Consider the following 21,483-nt stretch of genomic DNA (forward strand, 5'->3'; position numbering starts at 1 on the left):
GACATCTCTCAGGCAGGCGTCCTTTGTAGGGTATTCAGGATAAAGCCAACAGACCCTCTGTTTCCCCAAGAGTACTTTTTCTGCTTAGATCACACAATAGAAAATTAAAGTACTCAACCAAAATCCCCAAAAGGAAATATAAATCTCTGCAATGTTTTAATGACATTAATATCTCCTGCATGCCTAAAATATTTCTTTAAAATGAGTTGAGAGAAAATGATATGGTCGTTCATAAGGTCCAAGCACTTAAATGTCCCGCTCTAGAAAATGACCTTCCTGACCTAGAGAGTAATACATTAAGAACTCAAGTGGCCTTTTCATCCTCTTCAAAGTTCTTCCTTCTATCCATGCTGAATAACTTAAAAAGAGCCAGGCCTTCGAGCAAATACAGGGAGAAGCATTAGTTATTTCCAGAATAGATCCTGTTGGGAGACTTCAAATCTCTTTGGCCCCACCCAGAATGGAGTCATGTTCTTATCTCTCATGATATGTCCTTTGTACAATAATATTTCATGTGTACTTTTTGGTTTTCCATTACCCTTTTGGAAGAACAGTGGCTTCAGCCCCCTCCCCAACAATGGCTGCTGTTTTAAAAGTGTGACAGCTAGAAACCCTCTAATGTAACAATACCAAGAGTCACACAGGGCATCTTTCAGTCCAAAGTGGTACAAGAGCCTTCTCTACCTTGCAGGTCAGCTTTGGTCAACGCAACTTTGTTAGCAAAAGAACAGAAAAAGCGGAAACAATAACCAAAGGTTAGTTAGAGTCAACTGGTTAACAGTACAGAAACAAAAAATGCACTCTGCATAGCCAACATCACTCAGACAGACACTTGAAATGCTCTACAAGGTCACCAGAGACAGCACAGACACAAGGATGCACAGACCAGAGCAGAGCAGGCCTCTTGGGAGCCAAGTCAGCAGAGCTGGGACAGGGAAACAGTGAAGTTGACAAAGCACAAGCGACGGGCAGGGAGAGCCTTCCCACACGTACACAGCCAACCACAAGGCATTCAGTCTAGAGACAAAGGCAGCATGTGGCCAGACTGAAAGACACATGTGCACATTCAAAGCCCACAAAAATACTTTGGAACATTTAGGAGTTGAGCACGGTAGAGTCTCCAGGCCATCCCAATTCCCTTACACCCTTGAAAAATGCCACCAAAGAATATGGCACCAGAGTCATGCATTTCTACCCAGATGACCCACTGGGGACCACCAAAGAACTTAATTTGTTTAATTTGTAGGAATATAAGCAAATGTTTGTGGGCAAAAAGGCAAAATGAATGTCCTTTTTTTTAAATTTTTTTTTTTATTGATTCATGCCAGTTCCAAAAGGAAACACGTGGTGTTTTCTCAGATGTTTACCCTTCACAACCGTGCAATAGCACCTCTACTCAGAATGCTTCAGCCTATACAACTAAGTTATCGCAACAGGTATTTATCAGCTGAATTTGAAGTAAGTCATTATTTTAAAAAAAAAAGTCTTGGCCCAAATTAGAGGCCAAAGATCACAGCTAAAATCTGACTAGAAATCAGACTTAATTTCTAAATCAGAGACATAAATTCACACCCTACTACAAAGTCATTCCTAATTACTAAATAAATTAATAATCTGAGAACCAGAGAATGCCAAATTCACACATTTTAAAATAATTTCTAGCTCTTACCATTTCTTACATATGTTCTTGGAAGGTCAGGTAAAGGAAAAATATTGCATTAACTTCTTAGGGATCTTAAAATATCAATGCCACGGATTTTGGCAAGACATTATAATATATCTTAGATGGCTAAACATAAATATATAAAAACATAATGTATTTGCCATTTTAAGTGGAACAAGGTCATGGTGTGTTTGTGTGTAAAAACATAATGTATTTGCCATTTTAAGTGGAACAAGGTCATGGTGTGTTTGTGTGTGTGTGTGTGTGTGTGTGTGTGTTTGGTAATGACATCTTATCCCAACTTGTTTACTATTCTCTATGAAGACATAATACCAAGTTACATGCTCTTTCCTGTGCGGCCCATGTGCCTTGAACCATAAGATAGTCTTAGGAGTCACATGCTATGTGCAAGAGACTCTTGAGAACTGAGTCCTTTGTAGATTCTACAAGGTTTGCAGGCCTTTGTTTCACTTCCCTAGTATCCTTTACAGTGTCATTTCTACAGAACCCTAAAAAGGCGCCCAGGATCTTCTCTGGGGCCTTATTCACAATGCTGCAAACTTCCAATGATAGTCATTTATGCCTTAACCCACTTTTTGGCCATTTTTCCTCACCACTTAAGCTAATTATCTAAGTCATTTGTGTACAATAAACAGGGACCTTCCTCCCCCCCTTGGCTCTCAGCCTCCACTCCATCCCACCCGGTAGGGAAGTCTTAATGCTCGGCGGGCAACCATCATAATTATCTCCATGGCAATAGAGTGCATGCGATTAGGCCCTCGGGCTTTGCCACAGATGGATGGGAGAGCCAGCCATCACATCTCAGTATCCGGCTCTGAACAATCAGAGTACTTAGAGAGAGGCTGGAGTCCACCATAATGCATGCGGCGACTCACACAAGCTGATGGAGAACTTCAGGAGAGCTGGGAACATTTGCCCCAGTGTGATGGGTGATTTCCTTCTGCTAGCGCTCTCACTGTTTCCCCTAAAGCTCTCCTGAGTGGGGTTCATTCCTCTCTTCTGTCTTTACATTTTACAAAAGTTCGTTTAAACCATTTTTTCTCCACTGTTTCCTTTCACATCCTATGGAGCTGTGCTTCCAATGCAGCAGCCAGACACAGGTGTGGAAAGAGAGCTTCACATGTGCCTGGCCTGAACTCAGTCGCTGCTGCAAAGGTAAAGCACACAAGCTATTGAAGGTTTAATACAAACAAAAGGATATAAAATACCCCTGAGTCATTTTATAACACATACTGAAATGTTAATGTTTTGGACATATTCGATTAAATATATTTATATATTTATATTATTTAAATTTATATATTGAGATAAAATATATAATGAAAACTAATTTCCTGTTATGCTACACATTTTTTAAAATATAACTATTAGGAAATTTTAAATTACATGTGGGACTTGTTCTACATTTCTCCTTTCTTTTCTTGCATATCTGGGGTATGAGAGTATATGTACAGGTGCTGTGAGGACAAAGCACATACATGCAGAGGCCAGAAGCTGAGGTCAGGCATCTTCCTCAGTGGCTCTGTGCCTTACCTACTGAGGCAATCTCACATTTGGACCCAGAGCCTGCTGATTCAGCTGATATACTTAGCTTGCTCCAGACATCCTATGTCTGTCTCTTGGGGTCTGGGACTGAGGATGACCTACCCAGTTACATGGGTGCTGGGGATCTAAATTCTGGTGCTCATGCTTACAGAGCACTTGCTTTACCTGCCAAGTCATCTCCCCATCCCTTATACTACAGTTCTATTGGCTAATACCACTTTAGGGGTAAATAGATTCTTCTTAAGTGTTCAATCTGAATAACATAAGACACATTAAAAATAACTTGATATTTAATGAGTCTTTTGTGCTTTCTTTCCTTAAAAGATTCTATTTTCAGTAGTGTATAAAAGCATGAGTGTGTCTGTGTATGTGTGTGTGTACACAAAAGAGAGAAAGAGAGAGAGACAGAGAGAGAGAGAGAGAAACATGAATGCAGTGCAAGAAGAAAGTATTGGACTACTGGGTATAAAGTTATAGGTCATATAATGTGGGTGCTGGGGACTGAATTTACATCCTGTGGAAGAGCAGGGCTGCTTGTAACTGCTCAGCCATCTTGCTTAGCACTGCTTTCTGCTTTTAATACATAATTCCACATTATAATTTAACTTGAGAAGGTGCATTCTGAGATAAGCTCAAGTCCTGTCATCCCAAAGCCTTCTTTCCCTGCATTGTCTTTTAACATCTGAAGAACTATGAGGAGACCAGTAAGTCCAAAAAAAAAAAAACAAAACAAAACAAAACAAAACAAAAAGGTCAAGTTGAATGAAATTGTGCAGCAGTTTCAGGAAAACACAAAATGGCTACCTCAAATGCCTTTTGATTCCTAAACTCTTGCCCATCACACACACACACACACACACACACACACACACACACACACACACCATATTTAATGGCCATCAGAATTTCAGAATTAAAACATTGACTTGGTTAAAGGAAACTCGGAAGCAGATCATAGGGATGATCTGTTTGACACTAGTACCAGGCAACTGACTCAGGTAAGGCAAACATCTTTTGTATCACAAGTTAGCCTGAGAGGCATTTGCAAAACTGCTTTAAAAGGACAGAGCTAACACAAACGGAAGCTGCTTTAAAAGCAGTGTTCATGAACGTGAACACAGGAAATAAGCGAACAGTTTTGACATGGAAACTGAAAGATGGATGCAAGGAAACAGTGCGTTCATTGCACAAAGGACCATTAGGCTCAGCCAGAGGGAGGAAGATATAGATCTTGGTGACTGGTTAGGCATCACCTTTGCCTGTAGATGACCCGCAGTTATTTCTCTGGCCAAGTGAGGGCAGGAATGAACTCAGAATGTGTACACTGCTGCCCTCTACTGGCTAAAACTAAGTTGTTCCTGCAGTCACCAACAGCTCTGGAAAGAGGAGTTATACATTCACCTTTGACAGAAACAGGTTGAGCATGGTTGTTGCGCAGCCTGGGTAGACATGCAGTACTATTTTGTGTCTCTCATGAGATAATATACAGGAACAATAATTCCATGTTTATCCAGTACCCACTATGTATCAGGCATTTTGAATCTTTTAGATTTTTTTCATACTACTTTTGCAAGGGTCTTTTACTCTCCCATTTGGCAGAGAAAGAAAAGATAGAGCTGAATAGTTAAGTAAATACCAAATGTCCGCTGGACCTTAATCCAGGTCTTCCTAATGTGGGAACTGAGGATATTCCTTGACAGTACCCTGAGGACGAACAAACAGAGCCTGAGCCAGTAAGTACTCAATAAATATTAGTTCCCTTCTATCATCATGACAGTGTGGCATCATTTTTCTGTCTCCCAATGGATTTGCATCAAATAATAAAATACTTGGTGACATCAGTGTGGACTCTTTGTGTTATCCTTTACCATTATTAAAATAGAATTAGAAATCTCTAGTGCTCTTTCAGCTACTCTGAAAACAACGGCACAAATTGGGAGATGTCTGATGCCCATGACAGGGAAGGTACTTCACTACCAAGTATGCGATCTTGAAAAGACATCTGCCAGCATGTCTTCTTAAAGCCCGTGGCACATGTCCGGCATACTCAATCAATGACAATAGGGCACCGATGAGGATGCGCTGTTGGATGGTGAATGGGGTTGACAGAGGATGGGTAAACTGAGGAAAGAGGCACTGTCAGAGCAGCAAGGGGGCTCGGTGCTGTGACAAGGCTGAGCCTTAGAAAGAAGAGAGGTTCTACCTTCACAGCCTCGCTCGATCTGTCCACTCCTGTGGAGAGCATCGTTGATGAGATCAGGCAGGCGCCCGTTTAAGTCCACAGAGGCCAGGCAGCCCTGAAATCCATCCCGGGAGGCCACAAGCTTTGGAAGGTTGCTGTACATGCCCTGGGCTAAGCCAGCCATGTAGAGGTCACCTAGAAAGGAAGCAACACGGTAAAAGAGAGCGAGTAGAGAAAGAACGTGGCAGCCACGCCCACTAATGCTTAAACACCTTAGACTGTTTCCAGGATGATGAGAATACAACCCTGGAGGTCGGGGCAGGGTGAGAGTCAGCTAAAATAAGGATAACTACCAGAACTTCTAAATGATTAAAATAAAATAAAAATAAATATCTCTTATAGGTCATTCATTCTCTGTCAAACATCTCACAAAGTCTGTATCACTACAAAGTAGCTTCTATTTAATTAAATGAAGTAAAGATTAACAACATTTTCAACAAAACCATTTACTGAGTAGCTTTTATGTATTTGCTAGACATAATGTGCTGAGTGTTTTAGAGACATCCCACCAAACATCTAACTGCATAATGAGAATAACAACTACTACACCCTTTTGGTATATGTATTAGTACACAGTACCACAATACGGGCTGAGACAACATCACCCAGGCAGAAAGGACTTAGCTGAATCTTTTCCCTCTCTAGTGAGGACCCACCCACAATTTGACAAAGCCTTCACTACCGCCTCATCCTTTGGACCCCCGAAAGACATTCCTAATATCATCACAGATCAGGAAGCTGTTTCGAGGTGTGGTATGTATAGAAACTGGATAAATAGCCTTATGGTATAATTCAATAATTTCAAATGGAATATGTGTGATACAAAAGATATGGCTAGATTTCCTAAGCTGGAGCATCCCTGTGGAAGCCAACGTTTGGTTGAAAGATGGGCTCTAAAGTACAAAGTCGATATAAGGATTACCTTTCAAATCCAGATTTTTGGCACCATTGATGACCTGAGTGACGACCCTGGTGTCCACCTTCAGGCTGTGGGTATTACTGTTGTCCCTAGTGATGACCACGTTGTGCCACTGGTTGTCATTCAGGGGGCGGTCACTGTTGCCTTTGATCACATTGGGACCATTGCCAAGATCAAACACATAGTGTATGTAGCTATGGGAGACAAGGAGAGAGAGAGAGAGAGAGAGAGAGAGAGAGAGAGAGAGAGAGAGAGAGAGAGAGAGAGAGAAAGAAAGAAAGAAAGAAAGAAAGAAAGAAAGAAAGAAAGAAAGAAAGAAAGAAAGAAAGAAAGAAAGAAAGAAAGAAGGAAAGAAAGAAAACAAAGCACACAATCAATTCTGGGTCCAAGAAATAGTTCAGTGGTACTCACGTATCAAAAACAAAGGACTTTAAATTTCCTATGTTTACCTGGCATAATATACCAGGTAAATACACTTATAATTATCAGTAATTATTGGATCATTCATTATTTCAATTCCATATTCAAAGACTCATTCATAGAGTCTCCTTTCATTTTTTTTAAAGTCAAGACCTTACAATTTAGTATAAGTTGGTCTGGAACTCATAATCTTTCTTCCGCAGACTCTCTAGTGCTGGAATTATGGGCATATACTCACACCCAGCCCAAAGTCTACTTTGCTAATGCTCCATAGTAACATCTAGATCTAATAAATAGTAATTAGGGCCCTACAAAATACTAGAGGACAATAATAGAATTCAATGACTGTTGATCAAGGTATTGTTTGTTTGTTTGTTTGTTTGTTTGAAACAAAGTCTTATGTAGCCCAGGTTAACCTCAAATTTGCTATCCTGCGGAGACTGTCCTTCAACTACTGATTCTCATGTCTTTACTACACCAGTGCTAGATTTATAGGCATGTGCTGTCACACCCAGTATATACAATGCTAAGATTGAATCCAGAACCTTCTGCATGCTAGACAAGCACACTAGCAAACCAACTAGAACATCCAGAGTTCTGGATTTGTTCTTATGTGACTACTTTCCAATATATGGTAGCACAATAGAGAGGCCAAAAAGAGGTTTAAAAATCATAATGTTGGCCTCTGCAATTACCTGAAACTCAGGAAAATCAATTTTATAATTTCGGGTCTTAAGGGACTGTGTCCATGCTCTCCTGCCAAAATAATAATTGTAATGCTAATAGTAGTATTGAAAAATAACTAGATTTCATTACTTATCATCCATCTGCTAACTTTAGTAATATCCAAAAGATGGGTGCAACACATACCATAGCTATGGTTTATATAAATGAGCTTACTCCACAATGGTTTCAAAGGACTGCCATTTCCTAGTTAAAATCTTTATAAAACCAACCTAAGAGAATTTTGTTAAATAATCTTAGGAGTCCACGTCCTTTCTAGCCCCAGTCATTGTGTGGCTCTTTGTTAGAAAGGAGGGTACTAACAGGGGCTGGCGGCGTGGAGGAAAGGGGATAGTTTTCCTCATGGCCATATTTGTAAACTGTTTCAGTGAAGATAGCCAGCATCCACTCTGTGGTTTTCTCTACTTACCCCTTGACCAGTTCAACTGCAATAAAATCATTGCCATCACCACTGTTGAAGAGAATGAAGCCATCAGCTGATGTGGTCTTGAACTGGAAGAAGAGGTGCATGGAGGTGTAGGCCTGTAGGGTGGCAAGGGTCAGGTAGCTGCTCTTGGTCTTAAAAGTGACAGGGTCTGCAATGATGTTCCTCAGTCCAAAGCGAGCCTTCAGTTCACAGTAGTCGATGTCACCATTTTTGCACAAATCAATGTACAGCAAGCCATTGAACATGAGGCTCTGTAGATGGCCAATGAAACTGGAGGGGACCACAGAGATGTAACGCTTCTCGGTCATGATACCAGTTTCAATATTGTGGAACTCCAGGCGGGTGTGGTCGCCCACCATCGTACCTATAAAATCAGAAATGAGGCAGGAAAGGGAAAAGTTACTCTGTTTCCTAACAGCTAACCATACTCTGTCTCAGAGGAGGAACATGTTTCCAAGTCTCTGAGTTCTGTTCTGCTCTTTTATAGCACACATCTGATCTCACCACAGTCAGCAAGTGAGGTCCTAGCTCAACCCAAGTTACCTGCCTGACTCATGACCCTAGGCAGCTGGTGACAATTCCATTTCACAGAAACTGTGAGTTGAGACTGACAACACAAGCTGAAGGACAGTGCCATCCACTTTGTTCATTCAAGAAATAACTCGGCAAGCAGAGGTGATCGCTGTGAGTCTGAGGCCAGTCTTATTTACAGAATGAATTTCAGGAGAGCCAGGCCTTCATAAAGAATTCGGTCTCAAACAAAACAAAACAAGGAAGAAAGGGAGAGAGAGAAAGAGAGGGAGGGAGGGAGATGGGGAAGGAGAGAGTAAGGATAAACAATCCGAACACAAATCATAAGAAATTAGTTGCCCCTTTGACTTTTATAAAGATAAAATCGGTGAGTGTTAGGCACCCATTACCAAGAAGTGCTTACTACAGCATCTCATTATTTGCTATTTCTGAACTTTTTGGTTTTTGTTCTCTTTTGTAAAATATCTATTCATTTTACCTGTCAACAAGTGGTCATGATTTTCTAGAAATAATGCTCACTTTTCCTGGTAGAAGCTCCACTTTATACTTGAATCCTGTGGATTGATTAAGCTGATCATCACCAGTTTGGACTACAGAATTTATCTCTCTTCATGTGACCATAGACTTTGATCTAAAGAGTAAAACTCTGGTCCTTGAAGGTTGGTCTGCATCTGAACACCTGAACAGCTGAGCCTCATACTCACAGTTGGCCATGTCAACTAGAATTATTAGAATTGGCATTTCTAATAAGTTTGTGTCAATTTTAGGGAAGATTAAAGATCTATCATTTAATCTTATTATTTAATTATTACTTACATATGTAAATATATACATATATAAAGTTGTGTGTGTTTGTGTGTGCGTGCGCATGCCCACATATGCATGCACACGCATGTTTAGTAACATTTAATGAAAAAGTGGCTTAATTTAGTTGGACCAAAGCAGCTTGGGAAACATCCAGGCTACTATTCCCATTCACAGCTTTAGAGGTAACGAACCCAGCCAGGCTCTAGCGGCATTGACCAGCCTAACTTTAAACTGGACTCACATAACCAAATGTGACGAATTCCAAGGTTCAATCAAATTAAGCCATTATTTTATTATCAGGTTTCTCACTAAAAAAAAAAATGAGATTTTGTTGTCTATACATCTTATTTTTCCTTCTCTCTCTATTAGTCTAGAATTTGAGTGTCAAAGAGGAAGAGTAGGCATGTATCGTCTTGGATAACTTAATTTGAATCCAAGAGATAAGACCACATCTGGAAGACTTATTCATCTCCTTGTATTTTAAATATAGATTCTATCTCCTCAGAAGCAATCTCAGAGGTGATTCAAAGAGTTGAACGTGAGCACAGAAATCGTGCTTACATTTGATGAGCTTCTTGGTGGTGTTTTGACAACCAGTGTCAAGTTATTCTTTTAATATAAGCGAAAATCAAATAATGATGTCATAAAATACATAAATGGTAGTTAGAGCAAAAATCAAAATGTAAAATAAATTTGTTAACAACTGAATACCTACAAAAAGGAATAAGGACATGAAATTACTGAATATTGACAATTGTACTGGGTTGTAAAATGAGCACAACCTAAAATTCACATGCTTTAAAACACTGGCATGATTGACATAAGCAGCCCACTGCAGTGTGGTACCATCACGTCATTGTAGGTGTCGAGACCTATTTTAGAAAGTGATGGGGAAGGGGACCACCGCCAACTTGCATGGAGTCAGTTACAGGTGGTGATGTTACTCCCGCTCCTAATTCACATCTCTACTACCTACACAAAAACCTTCGAGCAAAGTACTAAAAAGGCAGTTGCAATCCTATGTGATCCAAGGAGTTCCAAAACAATCAGAAAGGTGGTTTTTCAATTCAATTGAGAATTTCTCCAAAAATTTAGATAAGCCTGTCTTCAGGATTGAGTACTAAAATAACTCTGCCTACTGGGAAAACCAGTTTTATAAAGCAGAATAAAAGTATATGGGGCATTGGTTAAGCTAAAAGAGAGACAGAGCAAGAAGTTGGTTAAGTAGGGCAAGAAAGGAAGAAGGGAATTCAAGAGCTTATCCCAGAGTGACAGAGTCTAGATAACTTAGAGGGATGCCCCATTATAAGCCTAGGGCAGGAGGAGAGTCAACAATGCGGGCATGAATTAGGAGGGAATTGGCTCAGTTACTCATGAACAGAATCCATAACACGGATTAAAATCAAACCAACTACCTCCTCTCAAAATCCTATAGCACCTCATCTGATAAAAGCGTGAGACACCACTGCTTGACATTAGAAACTTTGACCCCACTATCCAATTATTACAAAACAAATCCATGTGTCATCTAACCCAGATTAGTAACTGAGAAGTCTGTATGAAATAATATCCTCTAGCTTTTACGATGAGGCCAAACTTCCTCTCACTTATTGATAAGTGTAGGTATACCTAAGAGCAGTTACTCTCAAATTCCAGAGGAGAGCAAACTGACCTGGTGAAAGGCAATAAAGTAAAATGAGAACTGCATATCTCCATATGGTATCCAGTGTGCTATGAACTCCAACTCTACCCTGTGTCATTACTACCATTAAGTTGTTGATGGCATCGTTATTGAGGTAAAGGTGCTTAGTGTTCAGAGGCAAAGCAGTTTGGTTAAGTGCCAACAGGTGGTAAATTGTTCAACGGAATCCAGGGATGCACAGCATACAGTTCACGTCTTATGTGCATGCTCTAATATCTTCTTGTTCAGAAAAAGCAGTAGATTAAATTAATATTGGCAGTGCCATGTAGAAAATGTAAGAGACTCCATACTTTCTCTCCACAGCTGGGTAGCTGGGTATCACACTCTCGCACGCCATTCTATCTAATTCACAGTAATTGACTGGGCATGTTTCCTAAAATATCCATGTTGCCTTGGCCCTTTGTAGTGTACCTACTTTCAGAGTTTCCTGGCAGGTGACAAGTTATTCATATACTACAATCCAGAATGATGGCGGATGTGAACCCTAGGAGAACGCTCGCCTGATGTGTAACTTCCCAAGAGGCCATAGCACACGGTGAACCTGTCACTGGGTTGACTTGGGTGTGGTTCTTATTTATTTTTATTTTATTTTATTTTATTTTGTATCTCCATTTCCCATTTGTGAATTGAGTCTGAAACTGTCAGAATTAAAGGCATCAGCAGATAAGACATTTTTGAAAGTGTCTGGGACCTTAATTATTAGCTAATACAAATTATCCTGAAGTCACTTTTTTCCTTTCTTTGTCGGTTTTAACCATTTCTCACTCGCTTTGCAAGCCATATCTTCTTACCCGTGGACCATTCTAGTGCCTTCTGGATGTCCAATGGCAGACAGCAGAGGCTGAGTTCAGAGAGTATCAGTGGTGTTGTGGGGGGACATGCAGTGGCCTCATATTTGAGATGTCATCTGGAAGGTCAGAATTTGCAGGACCAATTTGGTGTATATGTGTGATGCCTAGCCAACAGTCCAAGATCAGCCAAATAATAATGATGATTATGTTAGTATTAATAATACTGGGAAATGCCAGGAGGAAGCATTAGATGCCTCATGACTTGCAAACACAGGAGAATATGGAAAAGCTCATAAAGGCTCAGTTGAGGGATTTTTCATATCTATGTCACAATTCTCCAGCCTCACTTGATCTGAACATTTTCCCCCAAGTGCTCAGCACATTTTAAAAACATGCTATATCATAAAATATCTTAATCTTAATAAATCGAAAGTAATTGATGCATATCTAATTATTGGTGAACAGCAATATGCATTAGCTCATCAAAGGTACCTAATGAGTCTTGTAATGAAGAGCTTCATTTGTCCAAACATTCCCTATGCTCACTTTATCAACTTTTATTAACATGCATAGTAAGTTTTTGTTGGTGTCTTTGACAAATTATCAAGTGTTTTGAAGTGTAGGCGGAGAAGGGAGAAGTCAACTGAGCAGAGAAGTGAAAAGTGGGGTGAATTTGTATACTAGCGAGAAGTTCTGGGCCAAGTGTGTGGTTTTAGCCCACTAGGTCGCTATTCTGAGGAGCGTAAATGAAGTAAGGTATTCTTTTAATTTGTTTTTAATAATAGAAATGCAGCCCAATCAATCAATCAATCAATCAAGCCTTATTAACTGTCAACTGAACTTAATACTTTTCCAAGAATATAATTATATAATAATAAATGAAAAACACCCGTTGGAAACTAATTCTTTCTTGGCCTTTGGTCACATGTGTGGCTGGCCTATTCTCTGTCATTTGCTTAGACTAGTTAGAAATTTGGCGCACTGGGGGAGATTCGCCAGCATGAAAGGGATTACTAAGTAAGCCAATAAATGCCATTTATAACTTGGGGTCTACATATATTTTAGATTCACTGCCTGGTTCAACGAATTCTATAAATCAAAATTAAATTCCCAAACCTGCTTTCACTGTTTGAAAAAAAAAAAAAAATCATCAACAACAAAAAATACCAGACAAAGAGACTAACTCTCTACCTCTCCGAAATTCCTTTTTTCTTTGTAGCTGCTGCCTTCCACCAGCACTGAGGTAGGAGGTATGGCAGAAAGTGAAAGGATTTATTAATTTCAAATAAAATTACTGGATGGCTTGGACATTCCACGATTTAGCCCTGTGTTCTAATTGTTGGGACTAACAGAAAGCACAGCACGTAATTGCCTTTATTCCAAAGGTTCTATAAAGGAACAATGATCAAGGCAAGGGATTATTGTACCCTTAGTTCTGCAAATCTTTTTGTTCTTTGTGTTTTTCCAGGAAAATGAAAGGAACTCACTGCTGAGCAAGATTGGAGTGAGAGTGCCACCTAGTGGCCGCTATTCACAACAGGCTGTAAATTGCATCGTTCTGGGATTTAACCAGGCAACTCCAAAGGAATTAGTGCTACTCACCACCAAGCATTTGCAGGCCCCTGTTTGACCTTACAGCTCATAGGGACAGCTTGAATAATTAATGCAGATTGAAAGTGGCTTCTAAACAACATAATCTTTTTGTTTTTCATCTCATTTTCAACATTCATTTTATACAATTAAGCTACCCTGAAGGGTCTGTAGGTCGGAAACTATTTCCAAAGACTGATTTGGGTCTTTGTGGAATTGGAGTGCATGGGATAATTAGTATGTCTCTGTGTGCCTTCTTTTCTAGGAGGGAAGAGGCACCACCGTAGACATCCTGAGATGTATTCCCCACCTCGTCCTCACCCACTTCATTATATTTTGCCTGCACTGGAAGAGAAATCATTTTCTTTTGATGGATTGCAAAGTGCAGCAAACTGCTTCCTTCTTTGGAATCACACAGACGTGGATTTGAAGCTTAATTACACAGTTCTAACGTCCCATTCCTCTTCAGTAAAATGACAATGGGAACATTTATTTTGAAAGAATATTGAATTATTGAAGATTAAATGAATTGATACTCATAAAACAGCTATTGTGGCATCAAATGCTGAATGGTTATATGCTGTGTGTTTTTCCTCTGTATAGATTGATCTCTCTCTCTCTGTGTGTTTCTCTATCTCTGTCTCTGTCTGTGTGTGTCTCTGTCTGTCAACACACACACACACACACACACACACACATTATATTCCTCTAAAATTACACTTAAATTCCAGAAGTAATGAAGATCAGACTCAGAATTTAAATTTAAATTTTAGGATCCACAATCACAGAACATTTATGACTGAAAGGGCCTTAAAAATAACAGAAGTTCAGATTGAAAGATGGAGAAATGAAGAAAATGAGATTTTGTATATCTATCCCGAAGGCATAAAACCATTTACTGGCACTGATTGTATTAAACCCTAGGCTTCTGACTGTCCAACTGTCTTGCTCTTCACAGAAGGCACTGGGGGTGACAGCTGTGGCTGCAGACTGTATTAGACAAGGGTTGGGAATAGCAAGTGGCTTCCTAAATATCCTGCAGGGAGTTAATGTCAAGGCTAGATCAGAGGCCAGTTCAGATGCCAGCAGAGTTCCATGTAATTGCCCCGTGCTGCCTGAAGTTTATTTTCTTATATGGATGTGAATTCAGCATATTGTGTGCTTCCATGCTAGGCTACAGACTCTGGGTCATCACCTGACTAATTACAATTATCCTTCAAATTCTGATTGGGAGGCTACCTTCTCTTGCCGGTCTTAATTTTTCAACCACAGTTGTTTGTTTTTTCATCTGATTGACAATTATAATCCCACCACCTACACCAGAATCTCAAGATGTGATCCTAACATTTTCAGATACTATTTTCTAATCTACTCAGTTGGTTTAATAATAGGAAATGGGTAATTTTTGGGTACCTTTTATCTTCCACTATTTGAGCACATTGCTAACATATACTGTGCCGGCAGGAAGCACTTCGTGTGGGACTCTCAGAACCCTTTAACATACCCCATAACATGATTTATTCACTTACACATTGCCTTCTGAAATACAGATTCCATCCTGCAGAGAATTTGTCCATTTGACCATCACTATATCCCAGTTCCTTCCACAACAACCCTTGATATACAGTAAATACTTAGTGAATAAAAATTAAATAAATGAACAACTCATTAAGCCAAACATGTCCAGTCCCTCCTACAGCAGACTTTTTTTAATATTTATTATATTCCCCATGACATTCTATATTTTTGGACTCTTCATTTTCTTATAAAGAACAATGCATTTGCTGGTAGAAAGAACAGACAGAGATATGGTACTGATCAGAGATATTTAATTATTAATTATAGAAGGATTTATACAACACTACCCCTGTTCTCCGGACATGACTCTATCAAAGAAATAGCATGATGTGAACATTACAATAAGTGACTAGCTGTATACTACAAGTTGAAGAAGAAAGATTGTGAAAATCAGAGGAAGGGCCAGTGCTTAGCGCCGCCTGTTCTTGTCCACAGAGAGTGGGCTGTGTGACTTCGGTTCAACCAAACAAGAAGTTTCAGAAGAGGAATGTCAGAGAAGACGGGAAAGCAGAGGCCAAGCCCGCCGTCGTTGCACTTACCCTCAGCCACATCGTCATCCACTGTCAGCTTCAGGCTCTTTCCTCTCCGCACTACCCGGACAGTGTGCCATTCATTGTCGTTGAGTTTCTGCCCTGCGTACAGGGTCTCAGGGCCTTTGCCTACGAATGGTGGTAAGTGTCCAATGTTAGAACCAGTTCTCAATGCACTGCTCACAGCACTGACTTTATCAAAGCCACACTGGTGTACATGACCCAGGACAGCCAAAGATCTGATTTCCACGGATCCTAGAGAACCCAGAACCCTCTATCTACATTAATCACCAAAAGCAGGCATCTCAATTGAAATATGAAGGACATTCATCCACAATGAGGAAAATCAGTATGCTCTTTTATTCATAGTTACAAGGTCTGAAATACTAAAGACATTCAATAAGACTTATAGCAATAGGTGGTATTTTTGCCAAGTCTTAGATATCAGAAATTGACCATAATTTTATTTTTATTAATCTCCTGCTTCTTTAAGCATAGTACACTAGTGTGGTTTCTACAAAATATTTACCAAGTGGGTGAGAAGTGACTCTTCAAGGTCTGTTACCTTAACTTAGCATTTCCACTAAACCATAGTCCTATCAGAATTTAGCAACCATAGTGATCATAAAAGTAAGGAACAATATTGAAATTGTGTTGAGGTTTAAACATTGTAAATGATACTCCTAGGTAACCTGGGGAGCCCTAGGCTTTTCTCATTGTTCATCATCCTCCAAAAATGATAGATAGATAGATAGATAGATAGATAGATAGATAGATAGATGATAGAGAGAAATAAAGAATAAAACTCAAAGAATCCAAATAATTAAATAACATAACATTTTGAAAATGAACATGTACAGTTCAAAACAGTTCTTCACATAAAGTACCACGGGGTAAAGGAATAAACTAAGTTGTCTTGAGAGACCCATTTTGAGATAGCCAAGATGAAATTCAGCAGTCAGGGAAGGAAGGGATTGTGATATTTAATAGCAAAAGACTGCAAGATAGGGAAACACCATCTTAAAAAGCTCCCTGTTAGAAAAAGAGACATTAACTTCAGAATGTGTGTCATGATTGATACAAGCTTGAAGTCTGAAGACAAAGAAGACTTCAGAGTTGCGGTGGACTTAGACTAAGTTTGCCCCTCTGAGGCAGAGAGCTCAGTTCGTGCAGGTGATTAAGCATTCCTGAATGAATCAGTCAATACGTGGACATCTTCATGCTTAAAATGACTTGAAATATATGAAACTATGTAAGAGAGGAAGCTATGAGATACTGTGTAGGAAAGAAAAGAACAGCATCACGTAGCTCTAAGGAATGCTAAGTTCTACTTTTAAATATTGAATAATTAGTATTCTTAGTTTGGCTGGCTGTAAGAGTTGCTGAAGTAGTTAAGATTGGGAGAGTTTTCTCCCCTTGAAAAATAAAGGCTTTAGCGTGAAGTATTTTATTTTAATTGCAGTACATAAAGATTTCTTTGGTGTGTAGCCACCACCAAACATGCAACTCAAAGGAATAAGAATCTCGAACATTCACTAAGAAAACTTGAATCCAGGGAGCCTCAAATCAGGTACCAATGGCATAAAATAGTCCAGTGGCTCTTAGGAGAATTTGTTGATGAACCACTACTATTTAATCCTATATTTGCCTCTCAATATTTCTTGAACTCATACATTAAAATGGAACTTGCCCCTATGTTTCAACTCACCAGACAGACCCATTCATATCTCCATCAACTCAAACCTTGGAAGGAAGCAGAGTTGCCTTTCAAATCCCTCATGAGAGGACTTTGGGAGAAAAATGGACCACATCATGTGGGTGCTGTTTTGTAATAAGAACAGATGTTCTTGGAACAAACAAATCTGCTTTTGTATCTTATGTTTTCATCCTCTTTATTCTACAGGCAACTTCTTCGATAAGAAAGAACAAGGCTAAGATGGATATGGAGAATATTGCCTATGGAGGCAGAACTGTTACAGATATGGGCCATTGAAAACCTCTCCTAGAAGGTAGCATCTGTTCTTTAGGGAATTTTTTTTTCACATCACTTAATTTTTATGACTAGGGACAGGATAAGAGAGAGAATGACAATCACAAACAGTCTGTGTGGGACACTACAACACAAGCATCGTGTTAGCCACAGAACTGTAAAACAAGCTTTGGTTTTGTCCAAAGTATTGGCAATGAAGCTAACATTTTACAGGTATGATATTTAAGGTATCCAGAAAATGTGCATGGTGGCCAGATTCAAACATAAACATTCAAATGTAGAATGTGGTATCCTACAAGTAAAATTGTGGAAAGATTAATGGAACTTTTCATGCCCTGCTATTTCTAGCATCATTCTTTATTACTGTAAGAAGAAGGCAGGGAGGAATTAACATCAATTTCATTAAAATGACAGGGACTCTTAACCAATATTCATTTTCAAGGAACAAACTCATAAACCTCAGTGAGCTTTTGTATGTAAACCTAATCTTCTAGACGTGAAGTGTCCACAGCATTTATCTTTAGTCAAGTCCAATGGTCAATTCACCAAACAAGCAAAAAGTGATTTTTAAATTTAGCTGCAAATTTGGGTAAACTGGGGGCGGTGGGGGGGAGTAATTAAGTTAACCTGAAACTCACAAAGGAAACTCAGTTGGTAAGGGAGGCAAATTGTTATTATCACAAGCCAAAAGTTGAAATACAGAAACTTAGGCTTGCCGAGTTGAAAAATCCAGTCCAGGGAGGAGGGTTTATTATGATGATGATGATCCTCATCATATTATATTATTATTATTACTATTAGCAGATTCAATGAAAAAGCAGAGAAGCTGCATCACAGGAATAAAGACGGTAGAGTGCTTTCTTGTAGGTAGATGGTGCCCCCAATGGGGAAAGGAAGAATAAAGACATTCTTCAAGACAGAATTGAAAATGAAACTACCAAGAACTAACAACCCCAGATCCATAAATGTTCTGACATGTTCTCTTTTCAAAAACTAAAACAATTATGATCCTGATGCAATGAGGTATACATTTAACATACGTGTTTGTGTGTTTCCTTTCTTTCATAATGTGTGCTATAAGACTGATCTCAGGAAATTCTGTGATTCTCCTTAATCTGCTTGAACATGAGTGCGCAGCTATACAGAAGAACTTTCAGTTCCCAACAACTGACTTTCCAAGATCATGGCACTTGTGATAAATAGGAAGAATCATGGAAGAAGAATTCTGGCATACAGAAATTTGTAAGTATAGAGTGTCAACATCTTCATTATTAAAGAGCAAATAGCCTCTAACGACTGTTGGGAATGGTGCCAACAGAGCAGCCCTTCCCTCTGGTCTTGCTATCATCTGACTTAGCATAGTATCCTTGAGAGAAGTTTTAGCTTCATGAAACACAGACTAATTCTCTGATGAATGGATAGCAGAGAACAAGAAATGGCAGCTAAACAACACCCACCAGATTCTTTCCCTGAACCCCTACAGTAAGCCAAGGGAAGTCCCGTGTCTTTAAGCAATGAGAATGAATAATACAGTCAAAAACAAAACATTAAAATAAAAACCACTGCTGGTTGCTTGGAGGAAGATGACAATCATATATTAGAAAAATTTTCCCTCTCAACTTGGCAAACCTACACATGGTAGAGATTAATCATTTTTTACCTAGTTAGGCTTTTTAGAAAACAGACTATTCATGTTGTATGATTTTGCGATTTCCTCCAGGAACAATATAGCCAAGAAAACAATTACCCCCCAATATGCATTTCTGTTCATCTATTGGTATGACCTCACCAACACAAGCTAAACCCATTGGTTTTGCTCATATGCAGACAGTAGAAATTCCTTCCATCTGCCACAAAGGGCTGTTTTCAAAAGTGAGAAGGGGGAACATTTGAGGACTTCTGCTTGGATTAGAGAGGATGGGGGGGGGGCCAAAGTGATATTTCTTCACTCAAATTTTTCTATTTGTATAAAAGAGAAAATGGTACCTTGTTTTCCCTAGGAGTCATGTTTCACATGCATCTAAAAATCAATTCTACAATGCATTAAAAAAGCAAAAAAAAAAATCTCTCTTAAAAAAGATGTTTACAAGTCTATATCCAAAAGGATATGCAAATATTCATGTTAGATACAAACAAATAAAGACAGAGATGGAGAGAATGCTTACCTTTATTTAATCAGCATCTACTGTGGCATCCCTCTACTGAGCCCAGAGTACCACAGACTCTATCACCCATGCTTCCCAAAGAGAACAGATTATTCAAGGATAAAGCAAAGACAAGGAAAGGAACTTAAGGAGGAGGAGGAGGACCAGGAAGAATTTATATTTTGTGCCTAGAAAATCCAAAAGAAAGTTGAGAAAGTATTTGATCTGCCGTTGTAAGAATAAACTTAATGGATCTTTTTATAAACTCATTTCTAAATCACATGCATTTTTTCAAGAAAAGAAATAATCCAAATTATATAAAGTCATATATTTTATGTGGCAAAACAGCTTAATTAGATCACTTTATTCTCACCAACATCTTCAAGCCCCAGGAAGAGCTCAGAAACTTCCCATAATAAGTATGGCACACAGTGTGCTCAGTTAAATCTTTATGAGGGCATTTGAAGTGTGGTGTGAATAAGACAAGGGCTCACCTGTACCTGAACCATGATGGAGAAGCAGCTTCTAGTTAAAGACCTTCCAGAGAGCCCAGCACAAGTAACAAGTCCAGCAACAGACTGTCCTTCTGTTCCTCCTCCTCTAGGGGCTACCCATCCCCCTCGGGACTTTCTGGGCTAATGACATACAGCTACTCACCTTGGCAGTGTGTCAAAGGACTGTGTACTACAGGATTTAACAAATGGTAACTAAGGAACAAACAGCGAGGCCATGCAACCAATGTGATGTTGCGGACAAGATAGACACAATGAAAACGATCCTTCACGGAGCTTGCTGGCTAGTGAGGGGCGAGGAAGCCTGAAGAGACTCAGACAAACTAAGGACTAAGTCTTGATAGAATAGAGTTCTATGCATTTGGAGGGAACAAGGCTCTTGTGCTCACAGATAAGTACCAGGGAAACCAGGAATATTAAACAGGCAGGGTTACCACTTAAAGGAAGAGAGCATAACCTGCTCTCTGCCCAGAAGGCTGGGAATGGGTATAATTAATAGCCTGGTGACCTGTGCTATCTGTAGGGCCAGGCTACAGCTGAATCCCCCAAACCATTGTTTGTTCAAGACTCTTCCTGCCTAGACCTTTATTTCGAATATTGCATCTCAGTCAATAGCAACCATCCTTCTCAGAGATGTAACATGCACTTTATAATAGCCTAGGTAACCTCTGTGCTATCTGTAAGGCTAGGCTATTTCTCACTTGAACAGCCTTTTATATTTATCTCAGGCATTCTCTCTAGCCCCTTGGCTTGGCTTGGCATTATTTCTCAGTCAATAGAAGCCATCTTTATGGAATGCATGTATGTACTTTGCAGTTTCAATGTAAACCTGCCTTATGCTTTGGTATACACACAGGATTGAATTTATTATCAACAAGAAACTTTTCTCCAAAGTTGAGCTGTGCTTTAATGTACTTAAAATAAACTGCCTGGTGTCAGACTCTAGAAGTTTGAACCAACATTGGCTACTGAGTTGTATTGAACCAGGATTTCCTTCTTGCCTCAGGCATATCCCTATTCTGCTGGGCCTAGTGTTTGCAGACACCACTTGTACCCACTGCGTGCACGAGCACACAACACACACACACAGGGAAATTATAATGGGATACTTCGATAAAAAAAATAGTTGTGACTCAGAGGTCAGAAAAAAGGAGTGCCTACTTCATAGAATGATCTGTGAAAAACAAAAAAAGAAAAAAAATCTCTATGTTTTGTTCTTGTCATGAGTTCCTGTTCTGAGGTTGTTTAATAAGGCTTCTCTGAAGAAATAGAGAAGCATCAAGCATGCAGGTGCCCAAGGTGAAGCATGTTGGAGAACCAAAAGGGT

General features: G+C 39.4%; 1 protein-coding gene across 6 annotated transcripts in view; it reads right to left on the minus strand.

The window, feature by feature from the left end:
* Nrxn3 (neurexin 3) overlaps positions 1-21,483 on the minus strand; it is a 1,578,315-nt gene that overhangs the window by 813,760 nt on the left and 743,072 nt on the right. For 5 of the 6 annotated variants that reach the window (XM_052185306.1, XM_052185305.1, XM_052185308.1 and 2 more), the window contains 4 exons: positions 15,520-15,639; positions 7,964-8,345; positions 6,394-6,584; positions 5,433-5,606 (listed from right to left, as the gene is read on the minus strand). In XM_052185306.1, coding sequence (XP_052041266.1) covers positions 5,433-5,606; positions 6,394-6,584; positions 7,964-8,345; positions 15,520-15,639 — 867 coding nt within the window. Of the gene's footprint in view, positions 1-684; positions 712-5,432; positions 5,607-6,393; positions 6,585-7,963; positions 8,346-15,519; positions 15,640-21,483 lie in introns of all 6 variants that reach the window. The other variant, XM_052185309.1, reaches the window with a different exon arrangement.

The sequence above is a fragment of the Apodemus sylvaticus genome, chromosome 6 (genome assembly GCF_947179515.1).
Source record: "Apodemus sylvaticus chromosome 6, mApoSyl1.1, whole genome shotgun sequence".
In the NCBI taxonomy this organism is placed as follows: domain Eukaryota; kingdom Metazoa; phylum Chordata; class Mammalia; order Rodentia; family Muridae; genus Apodemus; species Apodemus sylvaticus.